Source organism: Chlorocebus sabaeus, chromosome 21 (assembly GCF_047675955.1).
Source record: "Chlorocebus sabaeus isolate Y175 chromosome 21, mChlSab1.0.hap1, whole genome shotgun sequence".
Lineage (NCBI taxonomy): Eukaryota > Metazoa > Chordata > Mammalia > Primates > Cercopithecidae > Chlorocebus > Chlorocebus sabaeus.
The window spans coordinates 70,968,467-70,990,703 of NC_132924.1; the positions used below are offsets into that span (position 1 = coordinate 70,968,467).

The following is a 22,237-nucleotide window of genomic DNA, read 5'->3' on the forward strand; positions in this document are numbered from 1 at the left end:
TAAAATAGAATTAGAGCTTTTCAATTTAATTTATGCCCAAGTGAATCTGTTTTGTTGGAATCTGAAAATAGTTTGTATTTATTACACATATTCCATCAACAGTCCTTTATAACTATATGCTTGGGCTAAAACTAGAATGCATTTGTTCTATTTCATGCAGAAAATTTACTGAAAGATGGCAGAATTTAGTAAGGATAAACTTACTGAATAACGACTTCCTTAAGAAGCTAATCTGAGAATATTTCCAAACTTTGAAAGCAGTTGAAAAATAGATTTCTTGACTAAAAAAGTAGATAGTAATAATGTTTAAAGTTGTCTGTTTCAATGATTTGTAATGATTATTTCATTACAAATTGAAGACTGAATCAGATTATAATTTCTGCTACTGATATTGAAAAAACTTGTATTTTTATTTCTCTGCTCTGATACTATTTTCTGATACCGTATTTTATTTATAACTTGCAGACCAACACTTGCTTGCCCTGTTTGTTTATGTGTATATGAGTAGTAACAAATATATAAGCATTGTTTCTTCTAATTCTTTTAAGAATACTAAGCCCTCTTCACGAACCCTGTTCCCCCTCCCCCCATCTGCTACACATACACCCACACATGCTCACACACAGACACACACGCACACATACATTGTGTAGTTGTTATAAACATGAATTTGGCATTATACATTTTGCCAACTTAAGTACCTTACCTCCTCTTTAACACTTATTTCTTTATCAATAAATTGCGGGATATAAAAGTATATACTCCAGGGGTTGGATCAAGTGACAGAATGACTTTAAGGTGCTTAGCATGGTGCCTTATACCAAGAAATACTTCAGTACATGTTACTGTTTTAGTGAGAATGATGAAACTCAAAACTAACTAAGCAAATTAAAAATTACATATATGTCATCGCTATACCTAATGGAAAAGTGCATGTATAAAAGATATAGCCATGCATGAACTTCTTTAGCTCTGTATTTTCTTTCCCTGGTGGATTTAGGTGTTTTCCTAACCTTCAGTGATACTGAATAGCCTCTTATGATACCATAATAATGCTATAATAGTGGCTTCATAAAAACAGTCATATGCTAATCACACATTTGGATCTAGACACACTGCGTTAATGTCCTAATGTTGCCTGTTACTCTTAAACATACTTTAGTATGGACATATCTGAGCCTTGTCTAAATACTTCATAGTCCTGTTTCATTATTAAAATTTATTTTTCAGGAAATACTGTTTTCAATGTTTTGAAGATAATTTGGCATAAACTATTATGATTTTGCACTTATATTTATTTCTGTCAAAAATTTTGCTAGACACACATAGAATAAATAAATGTGGATAAAATAGATCATACCTTTGTAAAGATGAGTATTAAATGACTGCAAAATTTATAAGTAAATTCTACTGCTTTACTTTTCGTATATATTCATACAAAATGTAGTGATAATAACCATGATAATAACCACGTCAAACTTCTTTCTAGAGATATATTGACAAAGGAAACAGGACATACACATGGACACCTGTCAATGGCACAGATTACAGGTAATTAACTGCATTCTATGTGTATTGTGTATTCCAATGGATTAATATTAAGTCTACATTTTCATAAGTGAATTTCATGTGATTTTCAATAGAAGAGTTCCCAAAATGAAAACATAGTAAACTTATAGACTAATTTTTAAAATGGAAAAGATGGAAAAAATCTAGTAATACAAAATTTACAAATGAAAATGTATGTGATATAAATCTATATATTTTGTATTTTTACTTGAGAAATGTTGACAAATACCCATAATGATATGTAGGGTTCACTCCACTGACTTCCTCTTTTAGTTGTGTTTAGTTTACATTACATACATTTGAGTTGAAAACTAACCTCAAATATAAAGCTTATCTCATCATTGTAGTATCTGATATAAAATGTTTAGTTGATATAATTTACCTCCATGAGTATCAGTTCTATAATATTCTGATTCATCTTATTGGCTGGGCTTTGGAAAGTTGGAAAGCCTAAAAGTTAGTAATCTATTGGTAATTCTCCATTCTTTAACACTTGCTCAACACTTCCTTCACTTTCTTGCTGTAACTCTCCTCTGAGCTCACTAATTCCTCTGAAGTCTTCAGAATACTGAGGGTGATATGAGTGTGTCCTCATTACTCATTATTATTTTTTTTCCTTTCTAAAATTTCCATCTTTGAATCTCATGCCACCATACCACACCACCTACTATTCCTCCTCCTTAACAATCAAAATTGTAAGTGTATGGATTCCTATAAAGATTTCAGCTCCTGGCTCATTGTCACTCCCCTACATTCACATATTTCACTGTTTTTCAAATGATGCCATACCTACACTGGTGTAAAGAAAAATAAAAATTGTTTAATAAAATAAACTTTAAAAGGAAAAAACGTAAGCTCGAAATTTTTACTATTAGATTTCACAGATATAAAATTAGTCTGTTAGATTGCTATAAAATTTTCTGAATACTTCCTCCCAATTTCTGTATTTTGCTATCATGGGCTGGTAATAGACAGTTTGTAAATTGGCTAGGTCCATGGAAAACACTTTAAGTAGCATTGACATAGATGATGTTTCTACTACCTGGGCTCTCTTACTTTTGGCCTCCTCTCCTCTAATGATCTTGTCATCCCCCTACCTTAGCCACTGACTCCAAAATCATATTTTGCAGCTCTTACAGTGTCAAGTCTGCAATGCCTTCATAGTCTTTACACGAGAATTTTTCATCCAATTCTCAGGTTACCACATTTTAACTTTCCATCTTGTCCTGCTACTAGCAGTAATCCTTGACTCAAGACATGAAATCCATCAATCCCTTTTTCCTTTTTGCTGCCTTGCCCTCTTCGTGTCCTTGTGCCCTTTTTTATTTAGCAGAAATTCCTTGGGTCTTTCACTGTCTTGCGCACACCACCAACTCCTTTCATCATAGTTGAGTTTGGCAAACAGCAATTTGGCAAAATACTAGTCCTGGTTACATTCAAATTATTAGCCACACCACACTGTACCCATACAGCTAAAAGTGGCTGAAGTAAAATACTCACTAGCTGATATATCACCTAAAATTCATGACCTCTAACCTGAAGTGGGTCTTACTGATGGCTGGCAGTCTCCATAATCCTGTAATTTTAGGATGCTCGTAGATGACTCTTGATCACGTCACTCTCCAAACCTGTAGTACATTCTCATCATTTTTGCTCAGGTGATGAATTTGCTTTCCATTTCACAGAGTAAAATAGAAGTGGTCAGAAAGAACTCTCACTATTAGAGTAATAACTACTTGCATCTGTGTCTCCATCTTCTATCTTTATTTCTGTTCTCAACACAATCACAAGAAGGTTCTTAACCCTTGAGTAGACTGTTTCATTTCTCTACTCAACTCTCACCAGTAAATCTGCTATCTCATTCAGTCTGACACCTGAAGTCTGGCAAGGTCATCAGTGGCTTAAACCATTTGACCTCACTCACCATCAGCTCTGTGAATTTATCTTCCACATTCTCCACTGAACAGTACCTGGTTAAGCCACATTGTCCTTTTTACAAAACAACATAAACACTGGCACCCATCTGCCTCAGAACTTTTGTATATGAAATTACTTCTGCCTGGAATTACTTTTCCCAAACAGTCACATGCTCATTCCCTCATCTTCCCATCTTTACTTACTTTTCATCTCTTCAGAAAGGCCTTCTCCAACAATCTTATTTAAAATGTATAATGCTTCTCCACACTCTATCTCCCTCTTGCACTTCATATTCTCCATAACCCTTATTGACATTTAACATCACGCACACACACACGAAGCATATATAAACTTATTTCTACTGATTATCATCTGTTCTCTCACTAGTAAGTTCCAAGATGGCAGGGATTGTTCCCTGCTTTATTTACTTCTGAATCATCAGCTTGTATGACAGTGGCACATAGTTGGCACTCTACAAATATTTACAGAATTGAAGAATTTCAATTTTGAGAAATGGAAGAATTTTCCAATTGAAGAAATTTTTGATCTGTCTCATCCTTTCAAATTTATATAATGGTGTACTGAAATTCCATTGCAATATTTAAGTACAGAAGTCTCTTTAACTACATATTAATATACAATTAATACGTAGGCTGTAATGGACTCAACAATTTCTCTCCTAATAAAAATCAAACCAAGTCCCCAGAACATACACATAACCTTTTATGGGAGCCTATGTTATTATCATAGGAACCTGTCTCCTTTAGTATTCCTAGGATTGCATGTAGAATAGACGTAGAAGAAAAGAGCATATTGCAAAACACCAGAATGGCTGTTTTAATTATTTTACTTTTTTCCATCAACTGATTCCTATCTCTAATTTCTAGGCATTTCTTTATACATGTATAATCTTCATGTGTATACACAAGTTACTCTTTTTCTTCCCCCTTCCTTGATTATTGCAACCTTTCAATTTTTAGATTAAGTTGTCAAAAGGTACAAAAAGAGAGGAAGTCTTGAAGATCTGTCTCTTGAGAGATGATTTTATGATAAAACAGAGTATCAAGTAATTGTATGAGAATGTGTTCTGTGCCTTTGTTGCTTAGACGAACTAATTCTGAGAAAAACTGGATTCTTTTGACCCTTACAATGTGATAGCTGGCTCTCCCACAGTTATAAGGACACGTTTGGGGTGTTTTATGTGTCTCGTGAATGGCCTCTACACTCAACCTCTTTTCCTCATACACCGAGTGATAATACACAGTGCGGGCAGGTTAATGTTCTTTTCTCAAGTTCATATCACTCCTTGTTGACAAAACTTTCATCTCCTTCCATTTTCATTGAAGTTTAATTTGAACTTCCAAGTCTGATAGTCCCTTCACACACTTCTAGCCCAATGTATCTGTCCTGTCATTTCAGCCACTTCCACCACTATACATACAACTGTTTTCTGACAAGGCCCCAACTTTCCCACCTTTGCATGTTTTCTTCACACATTCGCTTTCCAAGTCTTCAACTTTGGGCCAGATTAAATCTATTTCCATTGGAAATACTTTTCTGGATCACTGTACAAATTCACAAACAGTGATTTAGAACAAAATATTGCATCTGAGTTGAAGGAAAAAACATGATATGTTTTGATTTCATGAATGAGATACAAAATTTTCATCTGGTGATTTCTCTCTCCTTAAGTCTTGATCCAAGTACCGTATTTTGAAATGTAATCAATTATTTTAATAGGATGCTTTCTCTTTTTTAGAGAATAATTTACTTTTATGGAGATAAATGAGTTGATAAGTGTGTTATAGTCCACTTAACTCCATTAACCATGTTTCTGTCAGTCACAAAACAGTGCCTGGGCTATACCATTCATCTGGTGGCCACTTGCTTTATTAAACTTTAATCTCTAGAAGGAAATAAAGAAGTCTTGGTCTATCGGTTTTGTAGGGACAGAGACAGCAAACATTGTATATGACAGCACCATTGACTAGGAATGTTGATAAAGATCTTATTTGGCTATCTGTTGAAAAATTAACTTGGCTTGAGATGGACATAATTAAGTATAGCTATGTTTTTCTATAGAACGGATTATAGCTATTAATAACAACCAAAGACTTATAGGCCAACAAAACACATAGTAGATATGCCAATGTTAAGACTTCTATTTTCTTCCTCATGGGTTTCCACACTATATTTATGGTATATTAGATGTAACCCAAGCTTGTAGAGTGACACTTTAGCAGTTGTATGATATAACGTTATCGGTTTTAATTAGAAGTTTCCCTTAGCAATAAATGCTGATGGGACAATAAAAATGTCCTAATTTCCCTTGAGAAGAATTTGTAGGAGACAATCTTCAGTGCTCAGTAATTCTGCTGTACATTTTGTAAATGGCAAGTGAATCAGGAAAGGTCATCTTGCTGTCAGAGTGATTGCACTACTTATTTTAATTTTAATCTCTGCCTGCACTTAAAGGAAGTTACCTATAAAGTGAATATAGAAATTTTCATTAAATCTACGTAACATTTTATTTACCTGACCTTTTCCCATAAGTAACGTCTGTGAATTACTTAATGACAGGGAAAGGTTTGGGAATTGGAGGTAACAAGCATCCATTCAATTTGCTATCTTTATTATATCATTAAATTGTAGTAAATAAACCCTTGGGTTTTTTTTCCTTTTCATAGAGTGAAATTTTATTATTTAGAGTGATAAGAATGAAATTTTGAAATTTCATGGTTTTCCCTATTCTATATTTTCTATAAAAATACATAATGACATTGGGATAGCCATTCCCAAAACTGGGGCTACGTGAGGCTTAAGTGATTCAAAAGATCTACACATCCCTAAATCTAAAAGTTGAAATTATTAAAAATTAATTAATTAAAGGATCTACACATGTCTAGAAATACTCAAAAGCCTAGATATGCACACCTTTCCCTGCACATCACTAAAATTTGGGCTAGCTATTAAAAGTGGATGCCAAAGGTGACCAAGTGGGTTACATTAAACAAGTATTGCTTTTGGAAAGTAGTTAGATTGGGCATTTTAAAGGTATCATAAACCCACTGTTCACAAGTTTCCTTCTATATTCAAAGCATAGCAAAGATCATGTGGCTCCGTAGCACATGTGGATATGGAATAGTTATGTCCTACATTTGAGTATTAGCGTGAGAGTAGGAGAATTACACATATGCAGCTGTATTACTGGAAAGTGCATAAAATTCTGAAATCCTTTAACAATTCTGATATGTATTTTATTATTTTATTATTAATTGGCAATTTCAAAATAAGTAAGATACCTGCCTAACAGCTTTTTATTTTGGGCAGTCATTAAGACAAGTTTTGATGGCCGGCTTGTCTGACATTCTTTGTGTCTAAAACATTCTGAATTTGGCCTGAGATTTTCACTGGAACTCTCCTCTGCTTTGGACATTCACCATAAGACTAGAGTAGCGCCATGGCTCTTGTTAACTACCAAACTCAAGATACAGTTCCTGTTGCACCTAATAACAAACTTCCAAATAATGTGGAATAGCCACAGTAAATAAACTTGAAATAAATACTGTGACTTAGTTTTACTGTTGGGTATGAACTAATGAGCTGAGCAGACAATTTCTATTAGTGCAGTAAAGGAATCTGAATTTGCCTATGAGTAGACACTAGAGAACTTGTCCAAGGATTAGAGTTTAAAATAGTGGGTATTTATCCCTCAAAAGAATATATTTTAGATGACTTTATGCATTGTTCAATAGTAATGATAATGGCCAGGTGTGGTGGCTCATGCCTGTAACCCCAACACTTTGGGAGTCTGAGGCAGGCAGATTGCCTGGGCAACATAGTGTAAACCCTGTCTCTACTAAAATACAAACATTAGCTGGGTGTGGTGGCATGTGACTATGGTCCCAGCTACTTCGGGGGCTGAGGTGGGAGGATTGATCGAGCCCAGGGGATTGAGGCTGCAATGAGCCATGATTGAAACCATGAAACCACTGCACTTCAGCCTGGGGGATAGAGTGTGAGACCTTGTCTCCAAAAAAAAAAAAAAAAAAAAAAAAAAAGCAAAAAGAAAAGAAAAAAACAAGGTAATGATAATAGTAACTCTTCCGTTTGTGTTTTAATAGCATGTCCATTTTATAGAAAGCACTTTAACATGATATATAATACATTAAGGAAGTGTATCTAAATGGTATTATATATTTAGTTTGTTTAAACATACCCCTAATGTTCTTCAATTTTTTGTTAAAATTCAAAGTACTTTAATATAATTTTCTGGAAGTATAGTAGGGGGACATGACATTCCTTCCTTGCCTCATTTGTGGGTTCATTCAGGAGCTTATTTTCCACTTGTCTCTTCTGATTTCCTACAATGTAGACAGCTAGATGACTCTGGATGGCAAGACCAAAATTAAGTACTGTATTTGCTGAATGCATTTTCTTGTGAAAATAATATGTCTTTTTCCTTCCCATGAGGAAGATCTTTCGATTTTCCCATGAACTTGATGTGTCTTTTTTTTTAAGTTATGTTTCATTTTTGTTTGTTTGTGTTTATGCTTCTCTTGTTTCTATTGCAGTTTGGCCTTGGTATTACCAACCTACAGTTTTTACTATATAAAAGCCAAACTAGAAGAGACAATAACTCAGGCCAGATGTAAGTACTGTGAAAGTGACTTCAGGGTCCATTTGTTATCTCCTAGTACCAGATGTTTAAATACGTCTAGATTTTGGAATACCCAAGGCTTATTAAATATTTTAGTAGGTGTTATTACCAAATCTACAGCAATGATTCTAACCCATTCCAAACATGCAAGGAACAAGAAATATTCTACATGGATAGAATATGAGCAGGTACTCCAGTCTCACTGGCAGTCCCCACCGCCCTTCCCTGCCTTGCTATGTGCTCATAGAATCATTGCAGTGCTGTGTCCTGTTGCTGTCGTTTTAAGGGTCTGCTAGCTGGAGCAAAATGTTTCACATGCTACTTATCAACATAGTCTCTACTCTCATGGCACTGTGCTAGTAAAGCTTTTCCTTTTCTTTCCTTTTATTTCTTTCTGGTTATTTATTTATTTATTTATTTATTTATTTATTTTGCATTTGGCCAGAATAATATTGTGCTTCACATCTTCTACTTCTTCTACTTTGAATAAATTAAATTGCACTGGTCTTTGGCTTTGGTTTGGCAATTCACTTTCTTTTTGTAATCCAAATTAATGTCTCAGTAATGCAAATGGATTAATTATTTTAAGCCTCATTTGGAATGTAGAGTAATTAATACTAGTGCATACTTCAAGTTATTGTTTATTTTGTTTTGGGTGACTAGATTTTGTAAAGTAAAATGACCATCATATCCTTTGTACATTGCCAATTATTGCTAACAACCTTAAATTTTTCTGTGAGGATGAAGTAAAAAACAAAACAATACCAAAAATATACATACATGTTTTACATCTGATCTTAAAGTAAGCTGCAGTTTCTTTCATTTCTCTGTCAGTTCTTTTTTGCCCTCAGCAGGCCTGGTGTTCATAGTGTATTATACATAGTACATTCATATTTCCACTTTCACTTGATTGATAGATATGATGGTCTTTTCACAACCAGCAATTCTGCATGAGCTAGTTCTTCAATTGATAAATAAGGGGATAACTAGTGAGTTTTTTATTGGTAAATGCTTATGTTTATATTATGTTTATAGCCTGCCGTCATTGGTATTACACCTGCATTAATCACTTTGCAAAACAGACCCTTGAAATAACCACAGTACAGAGAGGGTAATCTAGTAATAATTGACAGGACATACTATCCAGTCTTCAAAATATGTCTTTTTTCCCCCAGACTACAGCTGTACATAAATGAACCTTTGATCTATGCACAATATTTTTATTCAAGAAAGTCATTGAATAAAATATTGTTTGTGACCCCCTTTGCTTTACCCTCTTTTTTTTTTTTTGTTTCCCTGCTTTCTCTTTCTGATGGATTTTCACAGCAAAAAAGGGCAAAATGAAGGGCAAGTATTTTCTTGTTGCTCAATTTCTTTCTGTTTAGTACACTTGACATTTCCACTGATATTTTCCTTCCTATTGGATATTATCCTCTGTGCTTCTCATTTACTAAATTTTCCTTCATGATCACTCAAAACTTAGCAGCAAAAAAATGGTAGAAAGAATATGCTGTATTTTCATATGCAACCTGGTTCACACTCAAGTTTTTTCTTGGACTTAAGGAGTTTTGTTTTGTAGCCTTCCACTTACTAATTCATACCTAATATGAGGAATGTTAATAATTCACTAAAGGCATTAATGAGTTTTTTTAACATTGTTTTCTGTATCATAATATTGGTAAACTGTTTATATAAATAATTGGTCTTTAAAATACCTCTGGCATAACATTCACATCAATCACTTTTTAAAAGATATTTGGTTATAGTAGGGTTAGATCAGAAAATTATAGACATAGTATTATCTTTAAAATAACTGTGGGGATCCATGTTATGAAATTAATCTATATTATAATGTTATATTGGGAAGCATTGAGGACATTTATATTCATTGATATGTTTCAATTTTAGGATGTAAGTACTCTATTTTCAATTTTTCTTATTAGATAATCTTTCTCATGCCTTATTATTATTATAGAATCTCTGGATATATACTCTGAATTACCTATCTAATCCTGTAACATTGTCTTTGCAGATTCGGAAACCCTGAAGCCAGATAATTTTGAAGAATCTGGCTATACATTCATAGCACCAAGGTTGGTTTTGTTGTATTTTTGATACATCTTGTATCAGTAGCTAGGCCTTCAGCAATAGTTCAGAATTGGGTCAAGACTGCTCTGGATTAATTCCATATCACATTATGGAATCAAAGGAAATAATTACTTTAAAACTGAAACGAAATCTTATTTATTCATTTCTTTACTCATTCAAATACGGGAGGCCGAGGCTGGTGGTTCACAAGGTCAAAAGATCAAGACCATCTGGCCAACATGGTGAAGCCCCATCTCCACTGAAAATACAAAAATTAGCTGGGCATGGTGGCACGTGCCTGTAGTCCCAGCCACTTGGGAGGCTGAGGCAGGAGAATGACTTGAACCCAGGAGGCGGAGGTTGCAGTGAGCCGAGATCATGCCACTGCACTCTTGCCTGGCAACAGAGCAAGACTCCATCTCAAAAAAAAAAAAAAAAAAAGGCAATTACTAAGCAATGTAGACTCTGGGATACAATGGGAATAAGATGGATATAGGCTTTGCTCTTGTAGAACAACCAGTGCATCCAACAATAATAGAAAATTGTGTCTTTGCAACTGTGAATATATATATACACACACACACACACACATAAATATATATATATATATAAATACACATATATGTACCAATATTTATGTGTATCTACATGTATGGATAGAATGAACATAATGGATTTTTTTTAATGGTCTAATTCAACTGTCTGGGAGAAATTGTTTACAGTGGCATTGCTTTACATAGTTTTTTAGATGCACCTCATTTCTTCCTATCTAAGTTTACTTCTCTCTCATATAATCCCCCTTCTTTATCACACATGTACATCTTTTTCCCCATCTCGATTTTCTGTAATTATTTGAAACTATTCAATAATCGAAGGATGTTCTTTATTTTACTTTCTTTCCTCAGTTTTTGACTCCTACTCCATGACAGACACATATAATATTCAAATATAATTCCCATTAATCTGGGAACAATTTACATAGAAGCTTGAATTATTAATTTTTCACTTTTCTTAAATTACTCCAAAAACCCAAAGATGCATATAAATTGTTCTGAGTTACCTTTTAATTCCTGCAAAAGGATATTTCTGGATTCTGTTTCTACTTTAACATAGGGAATATAGGTTTTTTGAGAAATCTGTGTTAACAAAGCATATTCTTGGCTTTGTAAGTGCCCCTATCCTTGAGAAACTTATCTTGCTTGAATGCCCTTTAGTGTGTGACACTGGTGATTGCGATGACCTTTGACACTCCATGCTTTCTCTTGCTTGATGACACACTATTCTGATTTTCTTACTCCCTCTCCGGATGCATATTCACTGTCTCTTTCATGGGTTTCATTTCTTCTGCTGATCACTCATATGAGAGGGCTGCAAAGGGTGCTAGCCCAGGCTCCCTTTTTATCTGAGACTGCATTCAGACCACAAGCCACCCATCTGTTCCCTGCCTACAGGTTAGGTTCATAACTCCCAAAGCTATATGATGGCCGTAAACATCTAGAGACAAAGACATATGTGTTTCATTAATATTTCATTAAGTTATTGAATCCTATATTGTATCTATTTTCAGACTTTATATATTTCAACATGAGACATTCATATCTCATGGAAAGCAGACAAGAATATCTCTTCAATGTGCTTCAGATTTAGCATCTTATAAATAATTGTTTCCTTTGGAAAGTTCTACCTGTATTGCCTCAGTGGAGAAAATGCCATCCTCCCAAATGAGCAATCTTGAAACCTGTTAGTTGTCCTTCCCTGCTTCCTTTCTCTTGTGTCTCACTTCTAATCAATCACCACGTCTTGCCCATTCTGTCTTATGAGTATCAAGTATATCTGTTAATCTCAGCTGCCTCTGCCCTAATCCAGGCCTCTGCCTTCTCTCATCTAAACTACTACATTTGCCTCTTACTTGATCTCCCTACTTTCATATTTACCCCATATTTCTTAATGCTGTCTCTGTTCTGTAACCAGAGAGAGCTTCTAAAATGTGCAAAGAAAAATCATTTTTCTCATCTTCTAAATACAGGCCAGTGGTTCTATATTATCTTTATGATTATCTGTGCTTTATATTATAGCTTTCAAATGCTCTTCCACCAAGTCCTGGTGTACCAGTGTGGTCCCTCACACTCTAAACTGGGGACCATCTACATCCTGTAGATCAGCTATCAATTTTAAATATAAAGTTTTATTGGAGCACAGTGATGCTTATTTGTTTCTGGAATGTCTTTGGTTGCTTTCTCTACAAATACAGGATTAAGTAGTTGTGGCATAGACTTTATGGGCCACAAAAGCCTAAATCACTTGCTCCATGGCCCTGTCAGGGAAAGTTTCCCTACCCCTACTCTAAATTTCAGCCATACTAACCTCTTTCAGTTCCTAAATGCACCGTTAATGCACTGTTTTGTTTTGTTTTCTTTTCTCTTCTTTGTTTCTTCTTTCTTTCTTTTTTTTTCTTTTTTCTTTTTTTTTTTTTTTGCTTGGTTTTGGTTTTACCTTCTTTCTTCCCTTTTGGGCTACACACATATATATATATGCATCCCACTCCCTCCGAAATCCAAACTTAAAAGTTCCTTGATGTGGGGATTTCTTTCCTTTCTTCACTGGTGTACGCATCCTTCCTGCTTCATAGAATTCTCAATTTCTCTTGGGGAGCACTGGCCACATTTTATTTACTTTCCTCAACAGACCATGACTATCTATTTGACTTAACATTCAGTACCCCATATTGAATCCATTGCTGGCACACAGTAGGTGCTGTATAAATACCTGGTGACTGGAGAATCTGTAAACATATAAAGAATATTCTTAAAAATTATATCACTAATAATTCCTGCAATCTTATTAGTAGTTTTTGAACGCAAGTCACTTAATTAATTTCAAGTTACTTTGAATTACTGAGAGCAACTTTAACCCACTTTAACTAGAAAGAATTTTCTCAGTATTAAGGAGAACATTAGCTAGGAAAAAAACCAGGTCCCGCAGAATATTAACATAACAAAAAATGTAAGAAGGGATTGAATTAGGCCTGCTATGTTGGCAAGACTCTCCATCTCAGGTCTGTATTGTTCTCTACAGTTTCTTCCCTTGTCTCTCCCAGTTATTAAGTAACAGATTATGCACGTTGGTTTTCTCAGCTTCACTATAAGACAAGGTGGAAACTAGGGTAGAATCCAGATAAATAAAGAAAGTATTCAATTCTAATTCCTAATTCATAGGCAATGGATTTTGTTTAATCCAGCAGGTATTAGTGTAGGAACAATTTCTGTAGTCAGTGTCACATTTCACATTTTTTCAACAATTCAAAGTTTTAAAATATATTTACATATATGTACAACTATGACTAGAGTTAATTTTAGAACATTTTCATCATTATAAAGAGAAATTAATTCTCTGACCTTAACTGTTACCTACCCATCCTTCCTCCAACCCTCCCCAGACCCACGCAACCACTAATCTATTTTCTGTCTCTTACAGCTATATGCTTATTCTAGACACATCCTATAAATGGAACAATATAATATGTGACCATTTGCATCTGCCTTATCTCATGTAGCATGATGGTTTCAAGGTTCATCCATGTTGTAGCATGTATCAGTACTTTTTTATAGCTGAATGATATCAATACAGCTGACTAGAAGACTGGAATTTACTTACGTGTTTAGGGGAGGAGAAAATACTTGAGAAGGAAGAGTATTTGGCATGTGGGACAAGCCAATGAATGTCTACTTCAGTTAATGTATGTTAAGCCCTTTATGTGCTTGATTATACATATATAATATAAATATATAACACATATGCAATATATGTTATATATAATATATATAAATTATATATTTTATGGTTTTAGGTCTTACATTTAAGTCTTTAATCCATCTTGAGTTAATTTTTGTATAGAGTGTAGGGAAGGGGGTCCAGCTTCTGTTTTCTGCATGTGACTAGCCAGTTTTCCCAACACCATTTATTAAATGGGGAATCTTTTCCCCATTGCTTGTTTTTGTCAGGTTTGTCAAAGATCAGATGGTGGTAGATGTGTGGCATTATTTCTGAGACCTCTGTTCTGTTCCAGTGGTTTATATGTTTTTGTACCAGTATCATGCTATTTTGGTTACTGTAGCCTTGTAATCCATCAGATAAACAGAACCAATGACAAAAACAACATGATTACCTCATTCAGTGCAGAAAAGGCCTTCAATGAAATTCAACACCCCTTCATGCTAAAAACTCATAATAAACTAGGTATTGATGGAACATATCTCAAAATAATAAGAGCTATTTATGACAAACCCACAGCCAATATCATACTGAATGGGCAAAAGCTGGAAGCATTCCCTTTGAAAAAGGCACAAGACAAGGATGCACTCTCTCACCACTCCTATTCCAACATAGTATTGGAAGTTCTGGCCGGGGCAGTCAGGCAAGAGAAAGAAATAAAGGTATTCAAATAGGAAGAGAGGAAGTCAAATTGTCTCTGTTTGCAGATGACATGATTGTATATTTAGAAAACCCTATTGTCTCTTCCCAAAATCTCCTTAAGCTGATAAGCAACTTCAGCAAAGTCTCAGGATACAATATCAAAAAAAATCACAAGCATTCCTTTTTTTTTTTTTTTTTTTAAACAGAGTCTCGCTTTTGTTTCTCAGGCTGGAGTGCAATGGCGCGATCTCACCTCACTGCAACCTCCACCTTCTGGGTTCAAGCGATTCATCTGCCTCAGCCTTCCGAGTAGCTGAGATTATAGGTGCCCACCACCATGCCTGGCTAATTTTTTGTATTTTTAATAGAGATGAGGTTTCACTATCTTGGCCAGACTGGCCTCGAATTCCTGACCTCGTGATCTGCCTGCCTTGGTCTCCCAAGGTGCTGGGATTACAGGCACGAGCCATGGCGCCCGGCCACAAGCATTCCTGTACACCAATAATAGATAAACAGAGAGCCAAATCATGAGTGAACTCCCATTCCCAATTGCTACAAAGAGAATAAAATACCTAGGAATACAACTTACAAGGGATGTGTGTGAAGGACCTCTTCAGAGAGAACTACAAAACACTGCTAATGGAAAAACATTCCATGCTCATGGATAGGAATAATCAATATCATGAAAATTGCCTTACTGCCCAAAGTAATTTATAGATTCAGTACTATTCCCTTCAAACTACCATTGACTTTTTTCACAGAATTAGAAAAAACTAAATTTCATATGGAGCCAAAAAAGAGCCCATATAGCCAAGACAACCTAAGCGAAAAGAACAAAGCTCAAGGCATCATGCTACCCAATTTCAGAATTATAAATTTTATTGACGTTTTCCCCTTGAGTGCATGTCTTTTAATATTATAGGTGATAAAACTAGAAGTGCTACTGTATCCCAAAGTAACTTGGATGTCTCAAAAAGTACAGAATTTGTATGATTATGTTAGGAAGGGAACAAGGTGCTTTCTGCATTTTTTTAATGTAACATTACTTGAAAGAACAAATTACAGAACTATTGTTATTCAGACTTGGATGCTCAGCAGATATTTTCTCAAAAATAAATCAGATGAGCTTTTTACGTCGAAGAAAACAACTAAGAGTATTTGCTGCCAGTGACAGAAACTGAGCTTTCAAACAAAAATTAGAATTTTGGGAAAGTTGTATACGCTACTATGTACATGATACCTTCCCAATACTTAATGAGTGTAATTTGTCAATATTGTATAATATATCATTATTTGGAAGTTGTACACAACTCATTTTGTAAATAATCAGTTTATGATTTTACAAAATCACAGATGCTTAAAAGATTAAAGTGTAAGAAAGAATATGGAATTTTAATGTAACAGAAGACAAAAAAAAAACTATTAATGTTGTTTCAGATTCCATGTTACAACTACCTATCAATAAATTACAAATAAACAAGTTTGAGTATGTTATCAAAAAAAGAACAGCCACAATATCCGAAAAAAAACAAGCCTCTCGTCTCTGTGAGCACAAATTTTCTTTATATACCAAAACAAAATCTTGCAATTGATTGCAGAGACATACTTGTCTTCTCTTGTCAGGAATTAAAGATAATTTGCAAATATGTAAAACACTGCCACTTTTTAAAATCTTTTTTTAAATAATGGTAATATTTTATTAAAATATGTTAACATGTAATGAACTTTAAAATTTCTGGGTTTTTTTTATTTTCTGGGTATTTTATTTTTTGTTTTTATTTTTTATTTTTTTATTTTGAGACAATCATAGATTCACATGCAGTTGCAAGAAATAATACAGACAGAACCTATATACCCTTTACTCAGTTTCCTCCAATGGCAACATCTTGTATAAGTTTAACACAGTATCACAACCAGGAAACTGACATAAATACAATCTACTAATATTATTCAAATTTCACTAGCTTTATATCCACTCAATTGCGTTTGTGTATGTATGAACCTCCATGCAGTTTTTTAAAATTTTACTTTAAGTTCTGGGATACATGTGCAGAACATGCAGGTTTGTTACATTGGTATACATGTGCCATGGTGGTTTGCTGCACCTATCAATTTATCATCTAGGTTTTAAGCCCCGCATGCATTAGGTTTTTGTCCTAGTGCTCTCCCAACCCTTGCTCCCATGCTCCAAGATTTCTGTTTTAATTGCTATATGAGACTCCTAAATCTGTGATATACAATGATAATAGTATAGTAGCTACACCAAAACCTAATATTTATTGAGCACCTACTGTCCAAAGGCCAAATGTTCAATTCACATTGTCTATAATCACCACTTACTGGCAAAGTATTGGTCCATTATAGAAGTGAGGAAATGGAAGTTACAAGAAGCTCAATGGTTTGCAAAGTCTTATAGCTAATTAAAAAAATAGTTTTCACTATGTTTAATTACCCTGTAAAGTTTTGATTTTAATACCTAATATCTCAAAATGGTTTTTTTTTTCAGAGATTACTGCAATGACCTGAAAATATCGGATAATAACACTGAATTTCTTTTAAATTTCAATGAGTTTATTGATAGAAAAACTCCAAACAACCCATCATGTAAGTATGCATTAATTCAAAATGATTGCTTGAGTGTGGTTCTATTGGTTTATAGTATATCATAGGATATGATAGTCATATTTCTTTATGTTGTGCTGGTTGTTTATTTACTTTATAACGTTCTGATAGTAAAATGTAACAATTTGATCCTTAATTTTGCAAACTAAAGAAATGTTATTTCATTATTTAGTTACATCAAATTTTCAAAATAAGGTAATAGATTCTTTCAAATGGTTAAACATTAAATATAGCACGCTCATGTTAGCTCCTCTCAAATTTAGGAAATTTAATTTTGAATGATCTTTTGAAGATTTTTTTATAGCATTTTGCCTGCTATATAGAGAAAAACATACATTTTTATAAATTTATATCCTTCAAATAATATAATGAGTTTTAATATGGGTAGAATAAAAACCGAAGTATAAATAAAGATATATCACTTAATGGTTTTCTTCCTTCCTGACATTCTATTTTCATCACAAATTAACTTTATGTCTTAAAAAATTATGTTTCTGCAATTTTTCTTTTATGAGGTAAATCAAGTTAAAATAGACAATAGAAAATTAGTAATTAGTTTTTAACCATTATATTTGTCTTTCAGGTAAATTTGCATCATTCATACTCTAAGCTTAATAGAAAATTATGGATACTTGGCTTTTAAATCATTAGAAAATCTAAATCTTTTTTCTCCTAAAAATATTTGTTATAAATTACTACCAGAACAAATACTGTACAAATGGGAAATAAGAGGAAAACCAAATTCATGGCAAAATTTATCTTCATAAATAAAATTTGGAAAAAGAATAAGTACACATATTTGACTTTTTTGGTTCTCTCTCAAAGAGGAGTCTCTTTGTTCTTCTCTCCCCCTCCCTCCTTTTCCTTCTCCTCCTCCCTTTTTTTGTTTTTCTTTTTTTGTTTTTCAGTTATTTATCTTTCTATCAGGAAGGGTCAAACAAAGCACTTTATCAGTTATCAAAAAGGCAAAGCCCTTCTTAAAGCTGCCCTTAACTTCAATTTATTGCATATGACAAGAAATAACTTTCTAACTCCTTCACTTTAGCACAAATTAGTTAGTGGCTTCAGTGAGCCACTCTGAAAACCTGTCATGGGAGCCGAAGTCTACATTGATCATGTCTTAACATGATGATTCCAAACCTTTCTACTCAGTACAAGCTCACTGAGACTGAGCTAGTGCCTCGAAATGTTATTTTACATCATTGTTTATTTCCTATTAATGACTACTAGGCATTTCCGAGAGAACTGTAATAAGATTGTTGATTATTCCTTTAATTGGATACCAAAGTTATGAAACACTCTCATATTCCTTGCAAAAAGAGTTTATCAGAAATGTTTTTCTTAACATACAACTTTTCAGAACACCATGAAAATTGGAATTACTCCTTTTTATTCCAAAATAATTGGAATCACTTATTTTAATCCAATTTTTATATCTATTTATTTTTTTACCTAAAGGGATTGGAGGCAATTAGAACATTGACTTTCAAAATGAACTGTTTTTTAAATGATTCAATTTCTAAAATAATATAGTAAAAAAAAAAAGAGTGTCTAGAATGAATTAAAATTTACTCCAAAATAGGGATTAAATTGATCCTTTAATCCTGGGTGTAAGATATATTAACTTAAAATAATTAAAAGCAACAAAAATGTTTCCAGCCTATCTCACCACCACCTTGTATCGTAATAGGATGTTAAGAACATATATTCTTTATTTGAAAAGAGTCAAATTTTATCATAGATGTGAAATTTCAGAGGGTACCTGTTATTTCAGAGCTTAATGGGTTGAGAGGAACAAGGAGAATGGGAAGAAGGCAGAGGTTTTTGTTTAAGAATATGTAATAATTGACCTTTGATCCTCATCATCTGTTTCCTCAATTATCTTTAAACTTGGGCTAATATGCACTTCAGTTGTTCAAGAAATGACAACCTATTATCTACTTTGGTATTGGTTCTGTGACCAATACCAGTAGATTTCAAAATCATTCTTGGGATTGTACTGCTCTGTGATACTCATTCCATTCCTTGCTCCTCAGTGGGTGGCATTGAATTTTTCATAGTCTTATTTACTCCAGGATTATCCTATGTTTTGATATTTGTGATAGAAAAGAATGAAAATAGCTTTTCTTATAACAATGAAAGTGAAAGTAGACAGTAACATTTTGTTGAATGTTTTTACTTGATAATTTCAGAGGTAGTTCTGCTTCTATATATATACATTTTATATACATATATAAAATTTGATGTGTGTGTATACATTAAATTGTCACAAAATTATGGTGGTTGTGAATCACCATGCTACCATACAGAAATAAACAAAAACACAAAAGAAAAACTATTTCCTGTTTCTTAACATAGCTTATTTCATATTTTGATAAAGTTTACAAAATAATTTGTCTCATTTAGAATTGATTTTTCTGCTACTAAATCCATTCATTTCCTGGAAAATGTGAGGCAAGATAAACAATATAAAAATTACAAAGTAAATGAATATAGAATATATTTTAAAATTCATAGAAATATCTACTCTAAATTGCTTTTGAAAATAGAAAATATACTTTTCATTATGATCATAATTTTAGAACTGTGAATGTAACTGATCTCCTTTTTCTGTGTTAGGTAACACAGATTTGATTAATAGAGTCTTGCTTGATGCAGGCTTTACAAATGAACTTGTCCAAAATTACTGGAGTAAGCAGAAAAATATGTAAGTATTTGTTCTTATTAATAAAAGTATATATTCTGCATTTCAGTTTCGTTTCTCCTGTGGAAGTTGGGTATGAGTCTCAAAAATTTACAGTTCATTAGTAATATCTGATAATTATTTCTCAAGAAAATCACTGTACAGTTGTTGACAACTTGCATTTTCACTTATGGGTGTTTTTCAGTACTAATGTCTGCCATTACTCAGCTTTTCATGCACATACACTTCAGGGTGAATAAACCAAATTAAATTGGCATGATTGTGTGTTTCTGTTTGTGCTGAAGTAGGATTTCTAGTCAGTGTTTATTTGGATTTCTAATAGCACTACCATACATCCAGTCAAGAAAATCTGAATATGATTCTTATTTATCATCTCTTCTCCACCCCATTTTCAGTCACTAAATGCTAAATATTTCTCCTAGCAATGTTTTCTTCTCTACCTCATAATCAAGGCCCTAAGATCCCATTTCTAAGAAATCACAGCAACTGATTTTTCTGCCTTTAATGTTCTCCATTCCTCCACACGCAGCTCCTAGTCAATTCTCCATACAATTCATATTTACCAGAATCTAACTCCTAAAATGCAGTTCTAAGTTCAAGATACAGGTGAAGCTCTCTGACATGGAATTCAAAATCATTCAGTAGCTGACCATTTAGAAACTTGTACTTGAAACTTTACCTCTTACTGTTTCTCTCCTTTTGTCTTATGTTTCTTTCTATACCAAACAACAACCATCTCTGGTAGCTTTCCCTTATACATACTTTCCTCTCTACAAGTGATACCTTCCTGCTTTCTGTGTCATTGCTGTCAATTCATATTCCATGTTCAAAATGCACCTCAGTCATTATTTTCCTATGAGATGTCTTCCTTAAACAGCTTTCAAGTAACAAATTTCATACATAATTTAAATTATTAAAACATTGTTTTGCGTCTATTTACTTCCTTTACTTTAGAAACTTACTTCTCTTTGTATCACCAACACCTAACTTTGTATCTTAGAATATGTTCAATAGAACATTTCCTTCTTTTGTCTTCTGTTCCAGCAAGGGAGTGAAAGCACGATTTGTTGTGACTGATGGTGGGATTACCAGAGTTTATCCCAAAGAGTAAGTTCAAATAACATCTGTAAAAACAAATATATTACAAAAGACTGCACCAAGGATTTGTACATTACAGCATAAGGAAGCTATTCTTCAAATAAACTGATTGCCGTTAGATTACATTGGAGCCATTGTTTACAGTATTTACATTATTAAAAGATTTTATTTCTCTGAAAAATGACATTATAAAATTCTGGAATGCTTGCTAAATATATTTATTACCAAATTTAAGAGATATTTAAAGGGATTTTTCTCTTTGTAGATACAAGCTAAACCAGTGAAATGAGCCCAATGATTATAGCCTATCAGCAATATTTATGTAGCACTTCATGGTCTTTCACTCTTCTTTGATGTATCTTGTCTCTATTATCTTCATAACAGTGTCCATGAAGTAGGTTGAGTAGTCACCAATGCTTACTAACATTAATTGACCTATTAACTTACTTGTCCTACTACCTGACTAGTAAACAATGGAGTAAAACTAGGAGTTAGCTTTTTCTGATTCTTAATTTAGTGCTATGCTGATGCATTGCTCAGTAATGAGTATCAGTTATGCTATCAATTACCACTAACTTCTTTAGACATACCTGAAATGTAGGCGTATCTGTAAAGCTCAGCAAGTGCACGTAGGATAAAGTAGGTTATCAGATAGATTAAAGAATACAAATGATGAGCCATTTCCTCCTTAGGGCTGGAGAAAATTGGCAAGAAAACCCAGAGACATATGAGGACAGCTTCTATAAAAGGAGCCTAGATAATGATAACTATGTTTTCACTGCTCCCTACTTTAACAGTAAGTATTGCTTTGGAATTCAGCTTTTCTCAATCTTTTTAAAAATAAATTATTGCTACTATCTGCTTTCCCCCAAAGTCACTACATTTTATGTCAACTACTCAGAATAGTCATCATTAAAAATAGAGTATTTGCAAGGCATTAGGAAAATAGAAAAGAAACATCATTTAGTTGAAGAGGCAAAATACATACACAGCAGTCTTCCAATAATTTAGAGATAGCATATCTGTCAGACATGCATAAGAAGTAGAAACACATGTAGATAATCCCTCATATTACAACTGAAAATGTATTGAAAAACATTTAAGGAATTAAATAAAGTAGAGTAATTTCATTGACTAATTACATTTTATCAGTATTAATTATATAA

General features: G+C 33.5%; 1 protein-coding gene across 7 annotated transcripts in view; it reads left to right on the forward strand.

Annotated features, from left to right (window-relative positions):
- CACNA2D1 (calcium voltage-gated channel auxiliary subunit alpha2delta 1) overlaps positions 1 to 22,237 on the forward strand; it is a 498,706-nt gene that overhangs the window by 453,021 nt on the left and 23,448 nt on the right. For 4 of the 7 annotated variants that reach the window (XM_073009173.1, XM_007982343.3, XM_007982345.3 and 1 more), the window contains 8 exons: positions 1,490 to 1,551; positions 8,061 to 8,137; positions 9,473 to 9,493; positions 10,179 to 10,239; positions 17,154 to 17,251; positions 19,889 to 19,976; positions 21,018 to 21,080; positions 21,764 to 21,867. In XM_073009173.1, the coding sequence (XP_072865274.1) occupies positions 1,490 to 1,551; positions 8,061 to 8,137; positions 9,473 to 9,493; positions 10,179 to 10,239; positions 17,154 to 17,251; positions 19,889 to 19,976; positions 21,018 to 21,080; positions 21,764 to 21,867 (574 nt within the window). The remainder of the gene's footprint in view (positions 1 to 1,489; positions 1,552 to 8,060; positions 8,138 to 9,472; positions 9,494 to 10,178; positions 10,240 to 17,153; positions 17,252 to 19,888; positions 19,977 to 21,017; positions 21,081 to 21,763; positions 21,868 to 22,237) is intronic. The other 3 variants (XM_073009174.1, XM_007982348.3, XM_007982349.3) reach the window with 1 other exon arrangement.